The 27,800-nt window shown below is 46.4% G+C and overlaps 2 protein-coding genes across 3 annotated transcripts in view; both read left to right on the forward strand.

Annotated features, from left to right (window-relative positions):
* The window catches only part of KMT2B (lysine methyltransferase 2B), a 74,908-nt gene extending 70,269 nt beyond the window's left edge, over positions 1 to 4,639 (forward strand). For both annotated transcript variants that reach the window (XM_063140680.1, XM_063140681.1), the window contains exons 33-37: positions 146 to 323; positions 667 to 774; positions 2,307 to 2,390; positions 2,761 to 2,890; positions 3,725 to 4,639. In XM_063140680.1, the coding sequence (XP_062996750.1) occupies positions 146 to 323; positions 667 to 774; positions 2,307 to 2,390; positions 2,761 to 2,890; positions 3,725 to 4,000 (776 nt within the window). In that variant the 3' untranslated portion in view covers positions 4,001 to 4,639. The remainder of the gene's footprint in view (positions 1 to 145; positions 324 to 666; positions 775 to 2,306; positions 2,391 to 2,760; positions 2,891 to 3,724) is intronic.
* A 4,035-nt stretch (positions 4,640 to 8,674) lies between these two features.
* Positions 8,675 to 10,494, forward strand: PSENEN (presenilin enhancer, gamma-secretase subunit). Its single transcript, XM_063139793.1, has 4 exons — positions 8,675 to 8,703; positions 8,848 to 8,977; positions 9,791 to 9,895; positions 10,112 to 10,494. Exons 2-4 carry the CDS (start codon positions 8,917 to 8,919, stop codon positions 10,249 to 10,251), a joined length of 306 nt encoding a protein of 101 aa, XP_062995863.1. The 5' UTR covers positions 8,675 to 8,703; positions 8,848 to 8,916; the 3' UTR covers positions 10,252 to 10,494.
* The last annotated feature ends 17,306 nt before the right edge of the window (positions 10,495 to 27,800 follow it).

The following is a 27,800-nucleotide window of genomic DNA, read 5'->3' on the forward strand; positions in this document are numbered from 1 at the left end:
TGGCTTCTCAGATGCAGATCAGAGCGTGGTGCTGATGAAAACAGCTACAAACTGCTTCTCTGGATTCTGTTGCCAGGCTTTGTGGGGTGGGGCTGGATTTTCAGGTATGCCTTCTTGAGGCTCCTACTACCTACTTTTCTGGCAGGAATGAATGGGGTGCGTATGCTGGGGATGCATCACGACGCTGTCATCTTCCTGGTGGAACAGCTGCACGGCGCCAAGGCCTGCCACAAGTACAAGTTCCGATACCACCAGCATGAAGGCGAGGAGGAGGAGCTGCCACTCAACCCTCACGGCTGCGCCCGAGCCGAGGTCTACGTCAGGTGGGGGAATGGCTTTGCCTTTTTAAAAAAGGAACACCTTGGGATGTGCGTGGATTTTCATGATCGCATCCGTGCGGTGAAGGCCGCACCATCTCTGGGTTAAAGTGTAGAAGGGTTTTCCTGGTCCTCAGTGGCCTCCTTGGGGTGTTAAAGGGTCCTTTAACAAGGAGATGAGAAAGCAGGAGCCAGCTGGAGTTCGAAAGAGGGGCGGGCAGGGGGTCCAGTGTGGTTTTAAAGCGGATAGTTCTTCTTCGTGGCTTCTCGGCATCACACGGATGGACTCTGCGCGGAGCTCATTTCGGGTACAGGTAAGCAGCCAGACTTCCTTCCCCTTCTTCTTCAGGAAGTGCACCTTCGACATGTTCAACTTCCTGGCATCCCAACATCGTGTACTTCCCGAGGGAGGCCCCTATGACGAAGAGGAGGATGAAGTACAGCTCAAATCCACCAGGTAGGAGGACACTCCTGGCTGTCATTGTCCTGGAGTTGGAGTGAACTCCACCTGGTCCGTCTTTACTCTTTGTCCCTTGGTATACATAGCCTGGGAAAGTTTTGTACCCGGAGAGTTTTATGGTAATTTGATGGGACATGAGCCATGCAGGGGTTAAAAAGTGGCACCCTCTCCTCTTCAGCCTGTGGGTCTTAGGCAGGGGGGATCTCAGGCCTGCCGACCAAATCCAGCCCACCTGGACGTCCAAAGCCAGCTCTGTCCGGAGTTCCCCAAGTGGCCACACACCCCTTCACTTCTCCCCTGTCCGCGCCAATCCTTTGGTGGTTCCCCAGGTTTTGTGCAGTGTTTCCCAATTCTATGAGCCTCGTGTGGCGCAGAGTGGTGAAGCAGCAGTTTCTGCAGCTGAAACTCTCCCCACGGCCTGAGTTCGATCCCAGCGGAAGCTGGTTTCAGGCAGCCGGCTCGGGTCGACTCAGCCTTCCATCCTCCCGAGGTTGGTAAAATGAGTACCCAGTTAGCTGGGGGAAAGGTAATAACAGCCGGGGAAGGCAACGGCAAACCACCCCGCTATAAGGCCTGCCAAGAAAACGTCAGCAAAAGCGAAAGAGTCAGTAATGACTCAGTGCTTGCACAAGAGGTTCCTTTCCTTTTCTTCCCAATTCTAAAAGGCTGAAACGCCTTTCCTAAGGTTTAGTTACTGGCAGTAAAAGCATTATCCTAGCATATGTTGGTATTTTGGCTCTACCTTCTTTTGCCTTTGGCCTCGCTCACCAATGGAATGCAAGCTGGAGGGTTCCTCCAAAATTGAATCTGGCCCTCGGGCTGAAAGAGGTCCTGCACCCCCGGCCTTTGGTCCGTAAGATTCTCAGTAGCTTCAGTAATAACCTTTTGTATCACATCAGTACAATAGTCTTGCTGGAGCTGGGACTAAGGACAAAGGGGATTGGAAAGGGATCCGTTTTCTCCAAAACGCTCAAAGAAGGGAGTCCATATTTCCTTGCCAAGGTCTTGTTTCTGTTTAATTACAAAACAATTCTTTCCTTGTAGCCGGTTTTCTTATCAGCCCCTCTAACCGGCTCTTCGTTAAAGGGTGATAAGCCACTTTCAACAGTACAGCATCATGCCTTTGGCTGTCAAGGAGTCCCGGTGAACACAGGGGCCCTTCTGGGCATCGTAGAGCCACTCATGCAGGCAACAAGTAGTCCAAAATGACATTGGCCAAAGAGAGTTCACAGACCATTCCCACTACCGAGTGAATATACTGGAATTCTTCCCTCAAAAGGAATTCTTTGTCTACAATCCCACATATTGTGATGTATTTCCCCTGCTACTCTGTTCTTTCTCTGCATTACTAGTTTTAAAGCTGCCAAGCTCCATTCTAAAAAGGGTGTGATTTTTGTCCCTGCGATTCTTGCTGGGAATGTATCCCAGAAACTTCTCTCGAGTTTGTTTGGACTGTCAAATAGCCTGTCCTGAACCTGGCCTTGTGCCATCAGTTTCTCGGTCTAGCCTGGCCCGTTTTCCTCCCTTAGGCGAGCCACCAGCCTGGAGCTACCCATGGCCATGCGGTTTCGGCACCTGAAGAAAACCTCCAAGGAAGCTGTGGGCGTGTACAGGTAATGGGATCCAGAGCAGCCATGGGCACATATGGAAGCTCTCTTATTCCGACTCGGACCGTAGGCCCATCTTGCTCAGTATTGTCCGCACTGACTGGCAGCAGCTCTACAGGGTTTCAGGCCAGGTTCTTTTCGAGGCCTACCCGGAGATACCCGGGAATTGAATCCGGGACCTTCTGCATGCAAAGCAGGAGCTCTTGGCACGGCTCTTTGAGGGCTTCCTTAAGAGGCACCTTCCCTACACACCCCTGCTCCATACATGGCTCTGAGAAAAACCAGGAGCACCTCCTAGCTCACCCACGGCCGAACGGCCCTCTTGATGCTTGACCTGCTGCTAACACTGCTGCGTGCGACTTTCTCTTCATCCCAGGTCAGCCATCCACGGCCGGGGTCTGTTCTGCAAGCGTAATATCGATGCAGGCGAGATGGTGATTGAATACTCGGGCATCGTCATCCGCTCAGTGCTTACAGACAAGCGTGAAAAGTACTATGACAGCAAGGTAAGCACACAAGAACATAAGGGAGTGCTCTGCTGGAGCAGGCCAAGGGTCATTCAAGTCCAGCACTCTGTTCCCACAGTGGCCAACAAGCAGTTTACCAGCAACTCGCAACCAGGACATGGGTGCAACAGCACCCTCCCACCGATGTTCCCCAGCAACTGGTGTATATATACCAATTCTTGGAGATAGCCTTCTCCTCCAAGCATTTTCTAAGCCCCTTTTCAAGCCATCCAAGTGGCCGTCACAACATCTTGTGGTCGTGAATTCCATAGTTTTAACTATGCGCTGTGTGAAGAAGTCCTTCCTTTGACCTGTCCTGAATCTCTCACTAAATAGCTTCATGGGATGACCCCCATTGCGTTCTAGTGTTGTGAGAGAGGGAGAAAAATGACTCCCTACCCACTTTCTCCACACCAGGCATAATTTTGTTCACCTCTATTATGTCTGACGATCAAGGAAGGAGGAACCCGAGTCATGTTGACATGGGAAGTTGGTCATTTTCCTCTTCACTCTCACTTATTGACTATATTGGTTGCGTTTATTTTATTTTATTTATTTATTTATTTATTACATTTTATAGCCACCCAATAACCAAAGTTCTCTGGACGGCGTACAAATTAAAAACCTAAAACCAACAACTTTAGAACGAGACCGCTGTATTAAAAACCAGCCATATAAAAAATTGCAGCAGCAACATGACAGAGCCAAAAATTAAACACAAAACAAAAACAGCCACAGCAACGCGGGTAAAACGGTCCAGAGAAGTAAAGCCGCTCAAAATGTTTCCCTAAAATGTCTTGGGGACCTTTTGAACGCTCCTTTCTACGCTTGCAGGGCATTGGATGCTACATGTTCCGCATCGACGACTTTGATGTGGTGGACGCCACCATGCACGGCAACGCCGCCCGCTTCATCAACCACTCCTGTGAGCCCAACTGCTACTCGCGTGTCATCCACGTCGAGGGCCAGAAACACATCGTCATCTTTGCCCTACGGCGCATCTTCCGTGGCGAGGAGCTCACCTACGACTACAAGTTCCCCATTGAGGATGCCGGCAGCAAGCTACCGTGCAACTGTGGGGCCAAGCGTTGCCGCCGCTTCCTCAACTGAAGACGTGCCCCTCACCTGAACGCCTCGGATCCGTACCCTATCCCAGCCCTTCCCTGGAATCATGCCAAGGGGGCGTGCCAAGCGGCATGGACGGAGCTTAACCTCGCCATACCTCCCTACGTGGGTTGCTGCAGGACTAACACGTCCATTCAGTTCCTTGAGGTGTGGAGCTGACTCCTCTCCAGGGAGCATCAGCGCTGCCCATTTTGTGTGGGAAGAGGCTCCTGGCAGCGTCCCCGTCATTTCTGAATTTGTAGCTTGAAATTATGACAAGCAGAGATATGGGGCAAACGTGGGAAGGGTGACTCCCCTGGACCTCTAATTTGTGCCCATCTGCTTTGCAGTTCCGATTTTTCCTATCCCCCCCCCCCCCCCCGTGGGGTGAGAACAGCATTTTCTTTGATTTTGTATTTTAAAATTTTGCGTTCTCCCGCAACCCTCCCGCTTAGATTCTCTGTTTAAAGAAAAAAGGAAGAAAGAAAAAAAACCCCATCAAACCCAGGAGGATGTAAATATTTGTACAAATTTCTAAACCTGTTTATTTTCTATGCACTTTTTTATTTAAGATGCTCAGTCAACTCAGACGGTAAAGGGTTGGATTCTTGTTGGTATAATTTTAAATAAAACGCAATTTTGACACGAGACTGTCACACGGCTTCTATGCAGTAGCTGCAGACTGACGGAGGAAATATCTGCTATGAGATGGTACGTGAACGCAGGTGTTAGCCTCCCCATGTCAATGCAGACAGAGGGGGGTTCACACACCATGCTAACTCACCCGTTGTGGGTTATTGTTGAACTGTGGCTCATCGTATTGGATGAACGCAGCACTTTTCCCCCAAGGTGGATTGTCATGTTGTCTTAAACGCAGTGCTTTTTCCACAGGGTGTGTTATCGTGCTGTCTGAACGTAGTATGTTTTCCGCAAGGTTGCTCAATGTGGCTTGTTACCCACCCTGAAAAACACAACAACCAGCCATGGGTTCTCAAGGTGGCTTGATGGAGGAAAATAAACCACACTGCATGGTTAACAAGCCAGCCTGTGGGCTTTAAGACAACATGATAACCCACCTGCAGAAAACGCATTATGTTCAGACAACGCATCAACCCACCCTGTGGAAAAAAGGCTGCATTCAGACAACACAATAACCCATGTTGGGTTAACGTGTTGTGTGTACCCAGCCAGAAAGTTAAAAAGAAGTTGCTGCCTCAGTGTGTTTTCAAACAAGGAAATCAAGAATCCCACTATTGATTAAGATGAGTACTGACCACTTCCTTGAAAAAAACTGGATGTAGCATCTTTCTAGTCTTGAAGTTATGAAATCTACTAGCTTAATATTATATCCCATGTCTTAAGATCACATTAGGAACATAGAATGAGGACTTACACCAGGTCAGACGATTTGCCCCATATTGTCCCCTCTGACTTGCATTGGCTTTTCAAGGTCTCCAGCAGAGATCTTTCCCATCATTTATTATTTTATTTGTTTACTAGCTGATATACCTGGCATTGCTCAGCACCCCTAAGATATATGTCTGCACAGTAATCATCTTAAAGTAGTAGGCTACCTGTGAGTTAACTGTTAAACAAATTAAATTCATTTCTCTCCCCCCCCCCTTTCTCTGCTACCTTCCTCTTAAGAGAAGGTGTCAGGCATTGTGGCTGAGTCATTCAGCAGGCATTGCTGAGCTATGATCCCTTCATATTCGCGCACACAAAGGCATGTTTCGCTCATCACAGCAACCCACAGTTCTTTTAATTCGTAGTTATCGGGAACAAGGCAGAATGTCTGTCGTTGCAAGCTGGGAGTGGCTAAACAAACCACAAGCTTTCCATTGATGGTTTGTTTAGCGGGATGCATGAACCAGGAACTCTGGCTTGTGTCTCCTCTGACGATCCATAATCATAACCCAATAACAAACCAGAAGATCCATATAGTCACTTCCGCTTGCAACTCATTCACAATAACCCACTTTTAAAAATAATAATAATAATACTGTTATGTGTGAACTAAGCAATAGGATATTATATCAAAGCAGGATAAAGAATGTTATTAGCCACAGAACATATGTCAAAAATTCCAACTGAATACTGGAAGGCCTGATGGCCCTTACGATATAAAGAACACTGTTCTAACCGATGTGATGCTCAAATGACACTCAAGGAAATCGTGTCCATTTTAGATTTATTTATTTATTTATTTAGAATATTTATATACCGCTCCCCACTGAAAAATTTCGGAGCAGTGTACAAGATAAAATGAAAATAAAAACAGAATAAAACAGTTAAAACAAAATTTAAAAGAATCAAAAACAGATTCAAGGCTGCATATTAAGGAAAGGCTTCTTGGAATAAAGATGTTTTCAGGAGGCGTCGAAAGGAGTACAAGGTTGGCGCCTGCCTGACCTTCAGTGGAAAGGAATTCCACAGGAGGGGAGCCACCACCCTGAAGGCTCTTCCCCTGGTGGATTCCAATCGGAGGATGGATCTATGTGGAACCACCAGGAGCAGGCCCTCGGATGACCTCAGTGACCAGGCTGGTTGGTAAGGGAGAAGGCGCTCTCTCAGGTATCCTGGCATGTAATAGATGAATATTGCTAAAATATAATCAATGTTATGGAATAGACAGCTGCTCACAGCAAACAGGTAAATGTCTAGGTGGCCTTCACTGCTCACGGGAGAGAAATGTAATAAGTCATTAGCTTTCAAGTAAGGAACACATTTGTGAGACTAAAAAAATGGTGCATTGATTGTCAGAACCTCAACAGTCCTTTATTAGAATGTCATAGAATCAGAGTTGGAAGGGATCTTAAGGTCATCTAGTCCATCCCCATGCTCAATGCAGGATGCAAACACAATCCTGACAGATGGCCATTTGTTTAAATACTGCCAGTGAAGGAAAAGCCACTTTCTCCCAAGGCAAGGTATATGCCACCCTTAAACCGTATTAAAGGTTGCTTTTTAAAATGAGATTTTATTGATTTTAAACTTGAACAAACTAACTTATCCAGTGATTTTCTCACAGATAAGGAACAGGTGGTAAGCTAAAGGGAAATGCGCTCTACGTATGCTCAGAGACCTACTCTACTGCCCCCCTCTCCAAAAAATGGGATGCCAGGCTGAAATTAGACAGTGTGGGGTGAAGCTGAAACTTTAAAAGACCATAGGATCGTTCAGGTTTTCTCTGATTTTGCTAGTTTCAGCTATGCTGCAAAGAAAATCCCAAAGATTTCCCAGTTTCGACTCTGAAGCCATTGGCCAAAACGTTGCATGGTGAGAAGTAACTGGTTCAGACCAGCGTTTTATTATTCAAAATCTGTCTGGATTTTCCTCAAACGAACACAGAATGGGACAGCGGCTCGTGTCTTCTACGGATGCCTTTGGGTGACTCGAGTTGGGGCCCTTAAGCTTTTAAAGAACTACAACTCCCGGCATGCTTCTCACTCGCCCTCTTGATCTTCACAACAAGGAACACAGAGCCCGGCATGCACTGCGCTTGCTTCGGAATGTAGAGTTTTAAATGTTAGACTCTCACAGTGTCAGGATTCCAGGTTGACCTTGAGAGCAACGAACCTTCTTCCATAGTCGGAAGCGACAGCTGCCCATAGTGAACAATGGGGAAATTCAGGATTTATTTATTTATTTTAGCGTCGTTGTTTGTTCCCTGGAACAAAAAGAAGCAGCAAAGACAGGAGTTAGTCATATATTCTCAGGTCATAAAATATACACACGCCAAGATTTTTTTAAAAAATGGCAAAATGCTTAGCAAGGTCTGCAGGCCCGTCAATAGAGTCCTTGGCTTCTGCATGCAATTGAATTCATGATTTGGGTTGGGAGGGGCTCTGAGAGGGGGGTATTGAAGTAGTCTGCTGTAATCTGAGGACAGAAGGAGTGTTTTGCATGGGAGGGTTGGGATTGGAAATCCAAATAAACTGCAATGCTTACAATGGACTACATCACAGGGTTGTCGTGTAAATCGCTCCCTTTCAGTCCCGCGCTACCTCCGGCATGCAAAATGGAGACAATGTACATAGGTACTGTTTTTAAAAAGCCTTCCTGACACGAAATAAAAACCGAGAGCAGGGAGTCCTGCCTTTGCAGCTGCATGCATATAGCGATGGGCTCCTGCAGTTAATGGTAAAATCCTGGCTTTTCTTCCTTTGCTTTCTATAGGCAGCTCTTCCTTCTGCGGGGTAAGGGGAAGCAGGAAGGGACAAAATACCCCCCAGAGGTTCCGTCTGTAGATATCTCTATTCCTCACTCTCTGCACCTTTTGCATTTCAGTTCTCTCGAGCCACACTTTACATTCCACCCCCTGTATGTATATATAAAATCTAGGGTGACCATATGAAAAGGAGGACAGGGCTCCTGTACATATAAACCTGGCTAATTTGAGGTGAGCACTTCATGCCTCTGACGGGAGTGGGCATGACTCAGGAAAGCTTATGCCGAAATAAATGTGTTCGTCTTTAAGACTGTTCGTCGTCTTTGCTGCTGCAGCAGCAGAGTAATACGGCTGCTCCCCCTCTGAAAAGAGATCTGCATTTCCGCTCTACACTTTTTCTATCTCTAGGCTTCGGGCAGCGCTGCGTTTCCCGGCAGCCCACGGGCAAGTTGCTGACTACATATCCCAGAGTTCCGTGTTTTTGCGGGGGAAGGGGCGGAGCGACTCCAGTTGCGGAAGTAACTCCTCAGAGGGGGAGGTGAGTGTTTTGTGGGTGGGGGGAAGCCTTCAGCGGTTCCCCTCCATTTGGGGGGTCTGAGGGCCGTTTGCCTCCTCACTGGCGAGGGGCCAACTCCGGAGCGTGGTCGCTCTCCGCGTTCACACGTTCTCTGGTCTCCGGTAGCGCGCTGGTGAACAGAAGGCTCCTCTCTCCCTCCTGCCCCGGGCTTGGGGTGAGGCAGCAGCGAGCGCCATGAACCTGGAGCGAGTGTCCAACGAGGAGAAGCTCAACCTCTGTAGGAAATACTACTTGGGTGAGTGGCCGCCGGCGCTCCTCAAGGAGAGGCAGCCTGGTGGGATGGGCCGGGTGCTGGGCTTGTACCGGGGGAACCTGCCTCCACATCCCCACAGGACCACGAAGCTGGCTGGGTGACCCTGGGCTGGACGCACTCCCTTTCTGCCCAAACTAATTCAAAGGGCGGGGCTTTAAACTGAGGGGGGGAGGGAGGAGGAGGGGGCTTTAAACTGAGGGGGAGGGGAGGCTTTAAATTGAGGGGGAGGGGAGGCTTTAAACTGAGGGGGAGGGGAGGCTTTAAACTGAGGGGGAGGGGAGGCTTTAAACTGAGGGGGAGGGGGCTTTAAACTGAGGGGGAGGAGGGGGCTTCCCAGGGCTGGGAAGAGGAGCTTTGAGTGCCCCCAGCCCAGGATTCCCATCCCCTGATCTCAGGAGGCAGAGAGGGGCACCAAGAGGAGTTGTTGTGGGGAGAGTTAAAACATGGCCATGCCTGTGTGGGCCCCAACCCATCCCCCAGTGCTGCACATTTCCCTCCGAGCCCAAGAGGTTGCTGACTCCAGAGCTGCACTATTAAAACTGCCGAAATAGATGTGGGAAGTCTGGCTTCTAGTCCCCACTCGGCCCTGAATCTCCCTGGGTGACTTTGGACCAGTCACTGACTCATATATGGGAAGCGATTTTTCACAGTAAAAACAATCAGGGCAAGTACACCCTTGGGTGTTATAGACTGTTGTTGCAGGCCCTCTTAAAATACCAGAAAAGGTGGGACATCCTCACCGGAAGGAGATGTGGATGGGTGATAATGAGTAACTTCTTTCTCCTGTCTCTCCAGGTGGCTTTGCTCTGCTCCCTTTCCTCTGGCTGGTGAATGTTTTCTGGTTTTTCCGAGAGGCCTTTTTCGTGCCAGCCTACACCGAGCAACTACAGATCAAGCGCTGTGAGTTTTTGATCAGGGGGTGGATTGGCAGGGGAATGACACAAGGAAGACCTAGCAAAGGGTAGGCTCTTTGCTAGCAGGAGGGCACAGGTGTCTGGCATGGGCAGGGCCACTTAAATGTGGTGGCTGTGGTATTGTTTCCCTCCCTGCATTGCTGGGAGGGAAACAAGTTCTTGACATTTCCTGATCCATTGTTTTGACCTCTTCTCATCCCAGATGTCCAGCGTTCAGCCGTGGGTCTTCTCTTCTGGGTGATTGTGCTCACCACATGGATCTGCATCTTCCAGGCACGCCGGGCACAGTGGGGCGAGATTGGCGACTACCTCTCCTTCACCATCCCCCTGGGCATCCCCTGACGGATCTTTCTCATCTTTTGATTTCACTGGCATGGAGCTTTAAACTTCCCCCCAGTGGACTCACTGAGCGGCCTGCTGGCTGCTTTCCCAATCTCCCCTTCTACGGAACCAGGGAGGGGTTGTGCCATGGTGAACTGTCGTGGGGGGTGCTGCCTCCCCTTGCTCCCCAGAATCCTCCACTCACTGTGGCCTGACTATGGCCTCTCTTGAAAGTGATCAATAAACCTGGGCTTATCTACTTCTGATGTGCCTGCTGTGTGACGGTATTGGGAGAAAGTGGGGTGTGTGTGTGCGGGGGGGACTTCTTCACTCAGGTCAAGAATCGGGCTCATGTGAGCTTTCAGCCATTTGTTCATTCTGAATGTGTTTCTCGGGCAGTGAATGCTTTTTTCCTGCAAGGTTTGCACCGAGCAACATGGATCAGCAGTGGCTCCAAGGGCCAGAGCCAAAATGTCACACAGGATAGGAGGAAAATAATTTTTCCTTCTCTCCCATGTGACATCTTGGCTCTGGGAAGGGAAATCTGAGATCTGCATGCTTGGTTTTCTCAGACTGTTTGGCCAATAATGCTTGAAAGCAAGGCAAGCAGGGTGTATATCCGCAGTAGGGAACCTGAAGCCTGTGAGCCAAGTCTGGCCCTTCTGGGTTCCTCAGATGGCCATGTTCCCTTCCCCTTTTCCCTAATTGCCTCCTGATTGTTTCCTGGTTTTTGTCCCATTCTGAAAGGTTGAACTATTTCTCCTAAGGTTTAGTTATTGGCAATCGGCTTTAATTCCAGTGATTTTAGTAGTTTGGGTCACCACTGGAATGCAGTTCCTGAGAGCTTCTCCACAATTGAATTGGTCCCGTTACCTAAAAAAGGTATCCCCCCCCCCCCGAATTAGAGACACATTCTGATTTAAATCAGGTTGTTGTAAAGGATTTTTAAAGAGTAGTAGTAGCAATTATGAGCCTTCAAGTCAACTTCGACTTATGGCAACCCTATGACTTAGTGACCTTCAGATGCATCTGTTGTAAACCAGTTCCTGTAACTTCATGTCTGTATCTTCCTTTACGAAGTCGATCCATCTCCTGTGTGGTCTTCCATCATTATTATTATTATTATTATTATTATTATTATTATTATTATTATTATTACATTTATATCCCACCGTTTTTCCTCCAGTGAACCCAAGATGGTATACATCCTCCTCTCCATTTTTATCCTCACAACAACAACCCTGTGAGGTGGGTTGGGCTAAGTCTGTGACTGGCCCAAAGTCAGCCAGTGGGGTTCCATGGCTGAGTGGGGACTAGAACCTGAATCTTCCAACTCCCAGTCCAACACCTTAGCCACTACACCACACTGGCTCTCTTTTCCTTCTACCTTCTGTTTTTCCTAGCATAGTTGTCTTTTCTAATGAGTCATTTCTTCTCATATGTCCAAAGTGGGATATAGTCTCTGTTTCAGCATTTTCGCTTCTAGTGAGAGTTCTGACTTTATATGTTGTAGAAGACACTTATGTGTCTTTCTTGCAGTCCACTGAATGCACAAAACACTCCTCCAACAACATATTTTAAATGGGTTGATCTTCCCCCTATTCGTTTTTTTCCTTGTCTAACTTTCACATCCATACATGGAGATCAGAAATACCATGTATGAAAAAGTTATAAAAATTTAAAATTGGAAGTGGGTGGGGGGGAAGAAATGTAAGCAATAAGGTGGGATGTATCGTGGAGAGGAAAATGATTTACTTAAGTGTGTAGACTTACAGAACTCTTGGGTTTTTATACTGCAAAAGACTACCCAGTGATTCTACTCAGGAAAAACTTCGATTTTCTGGTGTGGCATCCTGTGCAATAGCAACACTTTTCCACTAGAAGGCAGCCTATTGGGTGTGATTTTAAGTAAACCAGTGGGTGCAATTTTAAAAGAAAATATTGCTGGCTTTGCTGATCTACCTAATTACATACTGTGGGCCTGGCTCCTGCCCACCTCAATAAAATTTCTCTTGCACATCCATCTATCATGTCCCTTGGCCAGCCCTCACTGTCTTTGGCGAGTCCATTATGTTCCTTGGCAAGCTAACCCTCTCACGAAATACAAAAGAGATGGAGGTGCTCTTGTAGGCATGTCAGTTTCTAACGGCTGCATCATTTTGTGAACCGCCCAGAGAGCTTCGGCCATTGGGCGGTATAAAAATGTAATAAATAAATAAATAAATCTAGTTCATCTTCCAGTGTATTCAGAAACCTAAGCAAGCCAGGAAAATGCCCAAATGAGAGAGAAATCTGACATAAGAACATAAGAAGAGCCCTGCTGGATCAGACCAAGGGTCCACCTAGTCCAGCACATTGTTCACACAGTAGCCAACCCACCATCGGCCAGGGATGAACAAGCAGGACATGGTGCAACAACACCCTCCCACCCATGTTCCCCAGCAACTGGTGCACACCGGCTTATTGCCTTGAATACTGGAGATGGCACACAACCATCAGAGCTAGTAGCCATTGTTAACCATGCAGTATTTATATGAAGGGCACTGCTGTTAGACCTGTAGCAGCTGTTTTTGGAACGTGTTCTGGGGAGCTTGTATTCATTTGCACTTCCTACGTAACCTATCTAGTGCTATTCCTTGCATTGTTAGCCCAGGGCCAAGCAACCTGGTGCCCTCCAGACATTTTGGGCTATAACTCCCATTATTCCTCATGATTGACCATGCTAGCTGGTGCAGGTGGGAGAAAACATCTGGTGGGAACCAGGCTGCTTACCCCCGGTTTAGTGTTTAGGACACACTTTTGGCAGAATTCATTAATCTTCAGGGTGGCCTAAGACTTCAGTAAACACTCCATTTGTTCCAGATGCTGATGAAACTCAACTTGCCTGGGCAGCGTCCTGTATAAATAGAGCATATTCCCTAAAGAGCGTGCCCTAGAATTCTCTGCAAGGGATTACCAGTAGCAAAGTGTTACGTGATGTGCTCTCATTAGACCCGTGTACAAACTTGCACACATTCTAATGAGACTTACACCCGCTTATAAGGAATCTTTTGACATTGGCAATAGAGCGTCTGTGGCTAAGTAAGGCGATTCTTACTCCAGAAACTTACAGCACTGAAGGGGATAATGCCACAATGGCACATTTATTGAGGTTGAAACAAATACAAAGGCACAAGCTAGTTTTGGGGAAATTAGCTGAGCAAGTAGAGGCTTAGAAGCAGTTTCAAGACTGAAAAATAGACTTTTTGAGACTTAAGAGCATACACACAGAGACAGCAGGGGAAAGAGTAGAGGGAATCTTTAAAGGCAATATACCTTTCCTTGGGCTACAGCCCTTTCCTGTAGAGCAGAACTGGGGAGCATTGCAACTCTTGGTCTTAGGTGAAGAGGAAAAGAATACAGCGAGGTGAAGCACTCACCCATGGCAGCTTGTTCTCACAAGCTGGAATGTGTAGTATGCTCTGTTTCTGGTTCAAAAGGGAGAGAGCGAGCTAGCCTGCTTCTTCCCTCAAACTTGAGGGTTTTTGTATATCTTATTTAAAGAGGCCGACCAAGGGCAAGATGGGTGGATGATATTCTGGAGGTGACAGACTTGACCTTGGGGGAGCTAGGGGTGACAAGGCCACGTGGGCTGGTCCAAGAGTTGGAAGTGACTGAACGAATAAACAACAATTTAAAGATCGACTTGTTATGGGAACAAAAGAGGGTGATTTGGGATGATGGCTGTACTTTATGCAGCCTGGAGTTCAGCAACAGGGCTGCATTAGCATGTGTATGACCAGGTATGACTCTTGCCATCCAGCATTCATATCCTGCTTAGTTTTACCCCTACCTTTGTCTCTGGGGAATGCATTTGAAGAAGTCTATCAGGAGATGGTTACTTGACCCAGTCCTTTTGTGAATGCTCTCAGTCTGTAGGTGGGGTTTTGGGTTGTTTCAAAATGGAGTCAGTACTGCTCACAGAAGCTACCTTGTAACAAAAGTTAATATTGAATGGTTTCCCTCGAGGCAGAAAATCGCATGGGCTTTAATCCCGTTGGAGTTAATGGGGCTTGAGTATTTAACAACGTTTATTTACTACTTGTATGCTGCTTTATCTATGAGCAGTTTGCACACAGAAATATTACAAATCCCTGTTAAAACACACTGTTAATAAACAGTGATAATGACAACAAGAAAGCTAAAAAAGGGCAGGGTCATGTTGATCAAGGCAGCAAAAGCTTGCGTAAACAAGTATGTTTGCAGCTGCGTTTAAAACACACCATCTTTTTTGCCTCCCAAATTACGTGAGGGAAGGGTGTTTCGGAGGGTGGGTGCCACTACCGAGAAGGCGCACTTTTGAGATGATACAGAGTGACATTCTGTTGGGCACAGAACAGCCGCAAGGTCTCCTCTGAAGATCTTAAGGGTCAGCTGGGGGTCTATAGGGCTTGAGTGGGGGAATCGCTTTCAGCTCAAGGGCTGAATTCAATTTCAGAGAAGCGCTCAAGGGCTGCATTCTAGTGCTAAGTCTTCTTGCCTGTAACTAACCCGTAGGAAAGGCATTTCAACCCTTTAGAATGAAGAAAACCACCCAATGATCAGTAATTGGGTGAAAGGAGGTGGGGATAGAAGAGGGTGTGGGTTTATGGGGACCTCAGAGAGGGCCCGATTGGGACTCCAGGCCTGAGGTTCCCCAGCCCTGATATCGGGGAAGTGGTCTGCTAGGAGTTCTGGTCCCGAGTTGAATGTCGACAATAGAACCTTGAATATGGCTCTGTGGCTGATCGACAGCCTATTTTAATGCCCTGTTTATTTCAGTGAAGGCTAGAAGCCGTAATTATGCATGTGTACTCCAATGCTGGGATTTTCAGGAATCTTAAGACGGGAGCCTACACACAATTCCGAAGCCTCGCGCTCACCACTTCCTCCTCCCTCGGACATAATTCAGCTGCCTCGGGTCACTTTTCGCCCAGTCCCAACTTCCCTTTTACGGCCTTTAATGAACACTCGAAAACACTGTTTTTAATTTCCACCCCGGGCCTTCTTTTAGTGGGGCACTGTGATCTTTGCTTAAGAGGCCTTTTTGTTCTTGGGACTTTTTAACGAGAAGCACCGGCCTGCAGAAATGTAGGCAGCTGAAGCCTACGCCAGGCTCATCGAACGCGATGTAAACATTGAACTTGATAAAAGCTGACATGATTTAAGGTCTGCATGCCGAGCTGCTGCTTAAAGGCCCAGGAACAGGGACAGAAAGAGAAGCTGGGGCAGCTGGCAACGCTTCTAGCCGTGCATGTTTTCTACCTCGGTCAGCTGATTGGGATGTAGGATGAGGATATGATAAACGCCGGGGCGAACAATGAGCGCAATGTTCCCCTGGGCCACTTGTCTCGGCCTGCCGTTTAAATCACGTCAATTCAGGGTGCTGCTTACAGCCAAATCCCTTCCCAGACTCCGGTGGCATCTCGGAACGGGGTGAGGAAAAGCTGCATTTGCTAGACGAGGACTCCCAGCTTTAATCTCTCCCTCCCTGCGCAGCCTGGGTGGGGATGGCACGGTGAGCGGAAAAGCGGTGTTGTCAACAGAGCAATTAAGAGGGTTGGGGCATATTCACCAGGACGTAGCGTACAGCAGAGGGGGCCTGTTAATGAGGATATGATGAGCTGGTCTTTTCCATTGTGAGAAAGGGACACCCTGCTCGCCTTGCTCCCGACAGTGAGCTTCTTTAATATCGCTGCAACTCATTACAGAAGGGATGGGAATATAGGAAACTGACATATCCCCATTCAGGCAGTTGGTCCGTCTAGCTCCGCATGGGCTACGATGACTGATGTGTTGAGTTGGGTTCTGCCAGGTCCAACCCAACACAATGGATGATGTCACTCCCCAGGTTTCCAGACTGCAGTCTTTTCCCAACCCTACCGGAGATTGAACCTGGGACCTTTTTGCTTGCAAAGCAGGTGTGCTACGGCTGAGCTACAGTCCTTCCTCGTGGCTTCTACCTTTCCCACACCTAGTAACCATGGATCAGTAGCCATATTTCTTGATGGAGGGTGTTGAACGTCTTTCAATGGAAGGGCCAAATTCCATTTTGGAGAAATTCTTGGGGGGGCAGGTGCTGAAGGCAAAAGGAGCGGGGTCAAAAATGCCAGCATGTTTTAACTTAAAGCGCTTACTGCCAATAATTAAACCTTAGAAGATGCATTTCAGTGTAAGAAGGTGGGGGGAGAACCTGTGCAAAAGCCAGGAAACCACTGGAGGGAAAGGGTGTGGTCATCTGGAGGACTGCGGTGGGCTGGATTTGGCCTGTGGTCCAGAGGTTCAACACCCCTGTTCTAGATGCTGCTGCTTTACATTTCTATACCGGCCCATAGCCGAAGCTCTCTAGGTGGTTTACAAAAGATTCAAACATTAAACATTAAAAATCGATATACAAAATTTAAAAACATAAAAATATACAAAGATAATATCCATTTAAAACAACTTTGAGCTCTCAGCCAAAGATAGATCAATTAAAAACTCAATGTATGGTGTTAAATGCCTGGGAGAAAAGTCTTGACCTGGCGCCAAAAAGATAGCAACGTTGGTGCCAGGTGGGCCTTATCAGGGGAGATCGTTCCATAATTGGGGGGCCACCCCTGAGAAGGCCCTCTCCCTTGTTGCCGTCCTCCCAGCTTCCCTCGGAGCAGGCACCCGGAGGAGGGCCTTAGATGAAGGCGAACTTTAAAAAATTATGCATTCTCATCTGCTCAGTTTTTGGCTTTTATTTTTCATCAGCTGGAATGACCAGGTCCAGGTACTGGGCCGATTTTTTTTAATTTTTTTTTAGCACTGGCAACTGTTGAAAAACCATTGTATGTAAAAATAGCGCGAAACCACACTGTTCGTTTGAAAATATTTTTCTACGCCACCCCCTTCATCACATGAGATTCCAGGACAACTTTTGATATAATTTATAACTTATTGCAATCAATATACACAGTATAATAAAACTAATATCCTCAGCCATAATAAAAGAAAGCAATCAACGTTTCATCTACAGAGGACGACCGAGAAGTTGTACGAATTCAGATGCCTGCGGAAAATGATAATTTGCACCGAAAGGATCTCAAATTAGGTGCCAGGCATCCCTGTCTAGGGACCGCATTACAAAGCCGGGGTGCCACCACAGAGAAAGCCCTATCCTTTGGAACTGCACAGTACACTCCGGATACGAAAGGCACTTAGAATAGGAGGCCTCAGTGGAAAATCTGAAGACATGGGCAGGCTGAAGCATTTTATTTGTGTATTATTACATTTATACCCTGCCTTCTTTCCTCTTGTAAGGACCCCAAGGTGGCTTGCGTGGTCCTCCTCCTCTCCATTTTATCCTCACGACGACCCTGTGAGGTAGGTTAAGATGTGCCCCTTCATTTGACCACCTGACATTATTATTATTTATTTATATAGCACCATCAATGTACATGGTGCTGTACAGAGTAAAACAGTAAATAGCAAGACCCTGCCGCATAGGCTTACATTCTAATAAAATCATAATAAAACAATAAGGAGGGGAAGAGAATGCAAACAGGCACTGGGTAGGGTAAACAGGCACTGGGTAGGGTAAAACTAACAATATAAAGTCAGAACAAAATCAAGTTTTAAAAGCTTTAGGAAAAAAAAGTTTTTAGCTGAGCTTTAAAAGCTGCGATTGAACTTGTAGTTCTCAAATGTTCTGGAAGAGCGTTCCAGGCATAAGGGGCAGCCGAAGAAAATGGACGAAGCTGAGCAAGGGAAGTAGAGACCCTTGGGCAGGCGAGAAACATGGCATCAGAGGAGCGACGAGCACGAGCGGGGCAATAGTGTGAGATGAGAGAGGAGAGATAGGAAGGAGCTAGACAGTGAAAGACAGACTTGTTTCTCTTCCAAAGTAACGACTCCTATCTTTGGTACCCTACTTTAAAAAAAGCAAACAAACCTTTACTCAACTTGTTCTACTTTCTCTAGTCTCGCTGATATAAATCCGCCAACCACAGGTGTGGTTACCGGGATCCTGCAGACACAGCGTATCACCCTTTTCCTCTCTCCATCAAAGAAAAGTTGGTAGAAGTGGAGCAGGGATTGTCACGCCACCCACAACGGGTGAAAGCCCCTGCAGGTATCTTGCCTGGCTTGACACAATATTACAGCCTTTCTAGTTTTTCATGAACTCCGGTCAGACTGCTTTGCCCTCATCTTCCGTTTTAGCTCCCTGCTAATTTTCCAGTCCTTCCCACAAGCTTGTTGGCAGTGTGTTGCTTTGGTGTCTAAGACTACGGGCACAATAACACAGTTTGAATTCCGGATTAAGTACCACTTCCTGAGGATCCAGTTGCTAATATGGATTGAAACTGGCACGCCCCTGTATAAAGAATCGTGGGTGTCAACATTTGAACTGCCCCACCCCCCCGGTCGGTACATGACAGGCCGCTTCAAGTAGACGGAGAACAGATGGCCAAGAAGAACATGAGCCAACAAGCGCTGGGTGGCCTTTGGCAAGCTGCCATCTCTCTCAGCCTCATTTGTGATGTAGGCATAATATGGGCTCGCCTTGCAGGGTTGCTGTAAACAGGGCTGAAATATCTCACATTTATATGATTGCCCTATCAAGGCAGGGGTAGTTTGTCACACAGAGGAGGGCCAGGATCTCTTCTCAATCATCCCAGAGTTCAGAGCACAGAATAATGGGCTCAGGTTACAGGAAGCCAGATTCTGGCTGGACATCAGGAAAAACTTCCTGATGGTTAGAGCACTATGACAATGGAACCAATTACTTAAGGAGGTTGTGGCCTCTCCCACACGAGAGGCATTCAAGAGGCAGCTGGACAGCTATCTGTCAGGTAGGCTCTAAGGTGGATTCCTGCATTGAGCAGGGGGTTGGACTTGATGGCCTTATAGGCCCCTTCCAACTCTACTATTCTATGATTCTATGCCCTCCAAATGTTTTTGACTACTTGCTCCCATGCCTTGCCACTGGCCATGCCGCAGTCCAAAGCATATAGGGACTGCCTATCCACATTAAGGGATAATGAATCAGCTTTATGTGATCTTCAACATGTACTTTAAGGCGGCAAGACTGTGCATGCTTACTTGGAACAAACCCTCCTACAGCTCAACAGGACTGACTTTGCAGTATTAATAGGATATGGCTGCAAGTGACTATGCTCTGAATTTTCCCAGCAACCTTCTCACTCCCCTAACTATATTCCTTCTGCTCCAGAAGATTCCATTCCTGACTGCATGGGATCCTGGTCATCTTCCCACAACTCTGCCACTTGATCCTGCAGCCAGTATATTTTTCAGCAATCCCTGGGGGTAAAGCCTTTGAGTCATCCCGGCTCCTCTTAGCTGCTGACGGCCCCCCTCCAGAGATCTCTCCACCTCTTCACTCTCTGGTTGCACACACATGCTCACGCTCCTGTTTTATGTGGTTCTTCATGGGCCTCCCTGATTTTATCTGCTAACCCTGGGTAAGATGGCGCTCGTGGGCACCACGTGCCTGCAGACACCTCTCTTGGTGCCCACCTGGCTTCCTGCCCTCTTAATTTTTAGTTTATTTCTCAAGATGTTTGAAGGGGAGGGAAGAGGGAAAGAAATCAAGTTTTTCAGGAGGGCTGGTGGGATGGCCTGCTAAATCTCTCATCGCCCTCGGCAACATTCTGGTAACACGGCTCCCAAACCTATCGTGCATATACTTTTGTTGGCAGTGCTTTTTATAAGCCTGCATGAACTAAAGAACTTATTTAAGCTTCAGATACAGTTTGGGAGTCTAGGTAAGATTATTATTATTTTTCTCAAGTGAGTATTTTGTGGGAGTGTTGTTGTTTTTAGATGATGCCATTTTGTAAAAGCTAATTAGGCATGTATTTTATCCCCCACTTTCTTGAAGACAGGAGGGAACGCCAAGTCCTCCATCTTTTTGGGCATATCTTTGAAGATTTATAGGAGCCAAATTTTGGTAATATAATTACTTTTAGATCCAATTCTTGGGCTCAAGGTGGGGAAAGTACCAACAGGTATTTGGCAATCAATATTTCTGTTTTTGTTTCTGCTTTTCAGGTCCTATTGGATATTCATGTATTTGGGGCATATAAAAAAGTGTTTTAAAATCTGTAGAATAATCCTTTTCCCACTGATGAAGACCTTGGGGTCGAAACGCGTTTGGGATTAGTGTTTGTTGTACATTTGTAAATTTTATATATATATGAGTTTTATGATTAAATGTATTTTCTATGGACACACGATTTTATTTCAACAGGCATCGCTCTGCTTGAATGTGACACATCATTTCTAATCGGTTTCCTTAAACCTATTTCACACTTGCATGTTTTCATTAGACTTTATGGTAGGAGTGTGGCTGCACACCTATCCACAAAGGTGTTGCCCTGCACTGTTAGCTACAAAAGGCAACTTACCTGGCATTTCAAACCACACATCATTGCCATGGCAAAGGTGCACCCTCAACATCTCCACGGCTTGTTGAAATTGCGTCTATGATTCCACACACCAATCTCCCTAAAAGCCTTTCACTTTCCCCCTATATAAATGAGTGGATGCCATTCAGTTCTTTGGGGAAGAGGTTCGCCTGGCATCTACACTATATTCTTTCAGGTGCCAGGTGAAGACCTTCACTGAAATCTCTCCACTGGCTGCCAATTAGTTTCCAGGTGAAGTATAAAGTGCTGGTTATCACCTATAAAGCCCTACCTGCGGGATCACCTTCCCCCATACAATCTGCCCCACACACTCAGATCCTCTGGGAAGAATCTACTTCAATCAGTCAAAGTTAGGCTAATGGGTATTACCCAGAAGACCTTCTCTTCTGCAGCTCTCAGACTGTGGAATAGCCTGCCAGAGGAGACTCATCAACTTGACAGTCTGTTAGCATTCAAGAAAGCTATCAAGACTGATCTCTTCCGGCAGGCCTATCCAGTGGAATTTTAGGAATGTTTTTACAATATTATGTTCTTAATTAAGTTTTATGTATTTTATATTTACTGTTGTTCCCCGCCTCGATCAAAATGGAGAGGTGGGTAATTTTATTATTATTATTATTATTATTATTATTATTATTATTATTATTATTTCATTTTAACAGTCTATAAACTTAATTTTAACTTTGCTGTTTTAAATTAGTATTTTTAATTTGTATTTCTGCACTGCTGCCGATTTTATTGTGGTTGTACTTTTATATTGTATTTTATATCATGCTTTTATACTGTTTGTTTCATACTCTGAATGGTTTTAATTTTTGTGAACTGCCCAGAGAGCTTCGGCTATTGGGCGGTATAAAAATGCAATAAATAAATAAATAAATAAATAAATAAAATGTTCCAACCTCCCCCACAGGCATTTTTGTGGGGGATCCCAACTGCTATGTTGGGGAGGGGGGGGGATATCAGTTCATTTCTGTACTCAGTGCACATAGAAGTGAGAACAAGAAAGAGATCTTGGGGTTGTGGTGGACAGCTTGATGAAAATGTATACCCAGTGTGTGGCCGCTGTAAAGAAGGCAAATTCCATGTTAGGCATTATAAGAAAAGGAATTGAGAATAAAACTGCTAGTATCATATATCTATGGTACGACCACACTTACAATATTGGGTACAGTAAAAGGATAAAAAAGGATGTCGTAGAGCTGGAAAAAGTGCAGAGGAGGGCAACTAAAATGATTAAGGGGCTGGAGCATCTCCCCTATGAAGGAATGTTACAACAACTGGGATTCTTTAGCTTGGAAAAAAGGAGGCTAAGGGGAGACATGATAGAGGTGTACAAAATTATGCAGTGTGGAAAATGTGGATAGGGAGACAGTTTTCTCCCTCTCTCAAAATACTAGAACCCCGGGGTCATCCCATGAAGCTGTTTGGTGAGAGATCCAGGACACTGTGTGTGAACAGAGTGCTGGACTAGATGGACCCTTGGTCTGATCCAGCATGGCACCTCTTATTATTATTATTATTATTATTATTATTATTATTATTATTTATTTATATAGCACCATCAATGTACATGGTGCTGTACAGAGTAAAACAGTAAATAGCAAGACTCTGCCGCATAGGCTTACAATCTAATAAAATCATAGTAAAACAATAAGGAGGGGAAGAGAATGCCAACAGGTACAGGGAAGGGTAAGCAGGCACAGGGTAGGGAAAAACTAACAGTAGAAAGTAACAGTAGAAGTCTGCACAACATCAAGTTTTAAAAGCTTTAGGAAAAAGAAAAGTTTTTAGTTGAGCTTTAAAAGCTGTGGTTGAACTTGTAGTTCTCAAATGTTCTGGAAGAGCGTTCCAGGCGTAAGGGGCAGCAGACGAAAATGGACGAAGCCGAGCAAGGGAAGTAGAGGCCCTTGGGCAGGCGAGAAACATGGCATCAGAGGAGCGAAGAGCACGAGCGGGGCAATAGTGTGAGATGAGAGAGGAGAGATAGGAAGGAGCTAGACCGTGAAAAGCTTTGAAGGTTAACAGGAGAAGTTTATATTGGATTCTGAAGTGAATTGGAAGCCAATGAAGAGATTTCAGAAGCGGAGTAACATGGTCGGAGTGGCGTGCTAAGAAGATGATCTTTGCGGCAGAGTGGTGAACAGAAACCAACGGGCTGATGTGAGAAGAAGGAAGGCCAGAGAGAAGAAGGTTGCAGTAGTCCAACCGTGAAATAACCAGTGCATGAACAAGCGTCTTGGCAGAAGAGACAGACAAAAATGATCGAATCCTGGCAATATTATACAGGAAAAATCGACAAGATTTAGCTACTGCCTCAATATGAGGAATAAAGGAGAGCGAGGAGTCGAAGATAAAGCCAAGGCTACGAGCTTCCTTGACCGGAGTAAGCGTAACATCATTGACAGTAAGAGAGAATGAGAGATGAGGAGAAGGTTTAGGAGGAAAAACAAGCAATTCAGTCTTTGCCATGTTAAGCTTCAAGCGACGATGAATGCACTTATGTTCTTAAGTGCATTGCATCCCACCACCAAAGCCCTCTGCAATAATAAACTGTTCCTCAGTACCATCATGATGACGGACACTTTGCTAACAGGATATAAATAATAGTGGTGGTTATTTTTTCCAGTTTGCATCACTTTGCTGGCCCTGATATATATATATTTTTAATCTGCCACTTCACTGCCTGTTCTCCCACTTGTAAGGAGATCCTTCTGAAATGTCTCTCTGTTTGTTTTTAGACTTAACTGAACTTGGGAGACCGTTCAAGACAGGGTGTCCTATTCTACAGAGGACAGTCCTCTATTTGATGGGCTGTGTCCAGTCCAAGTCTGGTTTAAAGGTGTTGGTGGTTTTGTTTTTGCCCATCACTTAGCACAGGCCACTGAGCTGGTACACAGCTCCCATACTCACAGCCTTCCCCATTAATGTGAGGTGTACTGTATTTCCATTTAAATTTTAGTAATTCATGGTTTTAGAACTCTGGGGTGTAACTTGCTTGAGTTGAGGCTGTTCCTATTTTTTATATGTCCTGTCTCTCTCCCTTCCCCCCCCCCCCAACCTGGTTTTGGGACTGGCGTGGCAAGATCATGTCCATAGTCATCCCAACTACCTTGTGTGTGTGCATGAAGAGAGAGAAGGGATTTAGATATTGAAACAAATTGATCTCCAATCCCATCTATAGGCAGTTATACATACCCTGTTTCCCCGAAAATAAGACAGTGTCTTATATTATTATTATTATTATTATTATTATTATTATTATTATTATTATTTATTTTTCTACATTAATTATACATACAACATTACAATAATAAAACAACAACATCAAACAACTACTACATACTAAATAAATGTTGAATACATATATGTTGAATAGATATTAACTATAAAATATCGTACCACAGCATAATCATTCTTAACATGAAAGTGCACCCCCCACCTCGGGATCTATTCCTGATTCCAAAATCTTATCGTTTCTTCTGCTGGTGGTTTCCCACTTCCCTTAGTAAACACAAATATTAGGAACTGTTGTCTTATATTAATTTTTGCTCCCAAAGATGTGCTAGGTCTTATTTTCAGGGGATGTCTTATTTTTCCATGAAGAAGAATACGGTACACATTTATTGTTGAACAAAAAAAAAAGGTCTTATTTTCGGGGGATGTCTTACTTTTGGGGAAACAGGGTAGCATAAGATCAGCCCTGCCGTGGGGCTGTCCTGTTCAAACCCACTTTAAATATAAACAACCTAAGAAAACAGGAGCAGGAAGGGGCCTTGAACTTGCTCATTAACAGCACCCAGATAGCCGACTGAGCAGGAAGATGCACAGGACACTGTCTTCTCCACTGGAGCGAGATGTACGGTATTACTATGTAAATTACAGCAATTCTTTCCAAATTTGCATCTCTATATACCAACATAAACAAATTTCATGCCATTCCATGTTCTCTGTGTCTTTTGTTGATGCATTTTCTCTCTTTTTTGGTGATATGTAAGTGGCCACCCTATCAAGGGTCCATCTAAGCCAGCAGTGGGGAACCTGTGCCGTCCTAGATGTTGTTGGACTACAACTCCCATCATCCCTATTGGCCAAGCTGTCTGGGGCTGATAGGAGCTGGAGTCCAACATCATCTGAGAACACAGGTTCGCAGTCCCTGATCTAGCTCAGTATCCTGTTTCCAACAGTGGTCAGCAATATGCTCCTAGAGAGATCCATCAGCTGGACTGGAAGACAATAACCCTCCCTTGCTGTCCCACACCATGGCCCACAACTGGTATTTAGAGGTATACTGCTTCTGAACCTGGAGGTTCATACTGAGTTATTACATTTAATGCCCATAGGTAGGCTTATCCTCCAGAAGTTTCCCTGAGCCCACTTGAAAACCATCTGAGGTCCTTTCTACACCTAAGGGTTATCCCAGGAAAATGGAGGGATTATCCCTGCCTGCTCCTGGGATCCTGTGTGGCATTTGGACGCACAAGGATGATCCCAGGATATAGGGCTGGTGTAAACATGCCCTGAGGCTGCCACCATCACTGCATCTTGCAGCAGCAAAACTACAAAAAATGAATGAAAGTAATTTCTATTATTGTGCTAAAAGAAAAGAACCTTAGAAAGGTTTGCTTGGGCAGGGGGGTTATTATTTGCCACACCAAAACTTTAGTTATTTTTCCAAGCTTTTTTCAATGCAGTTTTAATCTGTTTGACACTGCTTTTATGGTTTTGTGGCTTCTTGCAATTTTTTTGGTATTTTGTAAACATGACTGAAGAGCAATCTAAAATACTTTCAATAATTTAATAAAATAAAGAGGAAATCCTGCTCTTTTCTTTAGGGAGAAGAGAAAGACCTAATTCAGCCTATAGCTGGCACAGCAACACACCTGTAGCACAAAAGGGATGAGAACATTCCAGCCCTTTGATGTAATGGGGAAGAAACTCTGTAACAGCCCACACCCTGTTCTGTATTGAATAATCTGAATAAAAGCTCCCCAAGACGTATTGCTCTCTTAATGGAGCGTCACTGTGAAGTTATTCGCAGCCAGTCCACCTTACCAAGCTGTTAACGGCCCTGCCTAGCCCTAAAGCAGAGTTGGGCAGGCTTCAGGGATCTACTTTGTATTTGTTGCTGTATGTGTGTTTTTTTCCTCCTTGGGAACATAGGAAGCTGCTTTATACTGAACTGAGTCAGACTCTGGATCCATCTAGCCCAGTATTCTCAACACTGACTGGCAGCAGCTCTCCAGGGCTTCAGGCCGGACTTTTTTCCAGCCCTGCCTGGGGATGCTGGGGGTTGAACATAGGACCTTCTGCAAAAGAAGCATGTGGTCAGCCACTGAACGACAAACCCCAAATCCACTAACTGGAGCGCTGTGCAAGAGGCACATGCAGTTAGAATGTTAAAACTCTTACCCTTGGAATCTGTTTTGAGTACCCAAACTGAGTGGAGTTCAGAATTCGTCCACACATAAACCCATTCCTGGATGCCTCGATCTTTCTTCATATCAACAGTATCATTTGTGGGAGTGGGAAGTAATTTTGTTATTGTTTTTGTACTGATAAATCATTGGGAATGGGAATGATCTACTGCAAACCATCCTAAGATCTGCCAGTAGATTCAGATCTGCCTTTTCCCCAGCTCTGCCCTAGAGGCAGCTGCTGTCTGGTTTCTCTCCAGATCTTATAAATCTTTCGCTTTGCAAAGCAGCTGAACAAGCCGTCTTTTTTGTCGCTGGGCTTGTAGCTCTTAAAGACCTGCTGCAAAAATTATTGTGTCTCACCGAGGGAAATAGTGCACAAGCTTTGCAGTCATGGATTTGCAGTTTTAACTGTGGGTTAAAACTTTAGGCTCCTCTCCCGTTCTCGCTCAGGCGTGAATTCATTTACAGTGCAATCTTAAAGGTGTCTATTCAAAAGTAAGCCACATTGTGTGCTATGGAGGTTACTCCCATGTAAGCGCGTGTCAGATTGCAGCCTTGGCCAGGTATCATCTCCTTGTGTAAACTGAGAGTCTTGACACTTTTCCAAATCCAGTCCTTTGTTCACCAGTGTGCTAAGAGATGCTAAGTGCTTCCTAATGGCTGCGGAAGCACCACCAATTTCCCCTCAATCACCCAGCCTCAATGTCTGCCATCCTGTCTCCCAGTGGTAATTCTGGATCTTCAAAGGCATGGTGTTTCCTCTTCACAAAAATTGGGTTTGGGCAAGCAGTGAACCTGGGCCCCCCAAACAGTGGAGGTTGCTGGCTCCGATGTCAGTAGGACGGGCTCTAGACCTTGCATAGCTCCTTTAGGGTTCTGACTGAAACCTGGAGTGGGTTCAGGGCCCCACTGTCAGCAGAGCCCCCAGCCTCCACAGTTGATGCATTTGTAAACTAGCCCTTTAAAGTAGGGGTGTGCATGGACCCCCTGCTCCGCCTTGCGGGCTGATCCGAAAATTTCGGATCGGCCCGCTCCGCTCCGCCCATACGCCGCTCCTCTTCGCCGTGGAGCTCCGGCTCCAAATCGGAGCTCCGCAGTGGAGGGGAGTGATGCCAGGTAAGGCCGGGAGAGGAGGGCGGGGGGGGGGTTTACCGGGCCCTGCCACCGTTGCAGCCCATGCGGCGATGGCAGCAGAGCCCGGTAAGGGACCAAGGGGGAGGGAGGCCTTACCTGCCTCCGTCCGCGGTCCGTCGGCTTCTTCAATTGAGCCCGCGGTTCAACCAGGAAGTCTGGGCTGCAAGTGCGGCCTAGACTTCCTGGTTGAACCGCGGGCTCAATTGAAGAAGCCAAGGGACCACGAACGGAGGCAGGTAAGGGAGAGGAGGGGGGGTTTACCGGGCCCTGCCACTGTCGCCGCATGGGCGACAGCGGCAGGGCCCGGTAAACCCCACTTACCTTTCCGGCGGAGCTCCGGATCGAGGCGAAGGATCCGCCTTCACCTCGATCCTCTTCGCCACGCTCCGCCGGCCCCCCAATCCTCTTCGCCTCCGCCTTAAGGGGAGGCGAAGCACCCCGCTCCGCTTCTAATTCGCCGGTCCGATTAGAAGCGGAGCACATCCCTACTTTAAAGCTTGTGGTGCCCCAATCAATGGGTGACGCATGCTTGGGTTTGGGAGGATGGATTAGGGCCTCCTGAGTTCTTCCTGCACTTGGTATT

This window comes from Elgaria multicarinata, chromosome 13, assembly GCF_023053635.1.
Source record: "Elgaria multicarinata webbii isolate HBS135686 ecotype San Diego chromosome 13, rElgMul1.1.pri, whole genome shotgun sequence".
In the NCBI taxonomy this organism is placed as follows: domain Eukaryota; kingdom Metazoa; phylum Chordata; class Lepidosauria; order Squamata; family Anguidae; genus Elgaria; species Elgaria multicarinata.

What these genes read in the sequence shown, in the direction of transcription:
- PSENEN (XM_063139793.1), top strand. Translation starts at nt 8,917, where the DNA reads ATGAACCTGGAGCGAGTGTCCAACGAGGAGAAGCTCAACCTCTGTAGG. An exon ending in CTGTAGGAAATACTACTTGG is followed by an intron (nt 8,978 to 9,790) that starts GTGAGTGGCCGC and finishes CTGTCTCTCCAG; the next exon opens with GTGGCTTTGCTCTGCTCCCT. An exon ending in GCAACTACAGATCAAGCGCT is followed by an intron (nt 9,896 to 10,111) that starts GTGAGTTTTTGA and finishes TTCTCATCCCAG; the next exon opens with ATGTCCAGCGTTCAGCCGTG.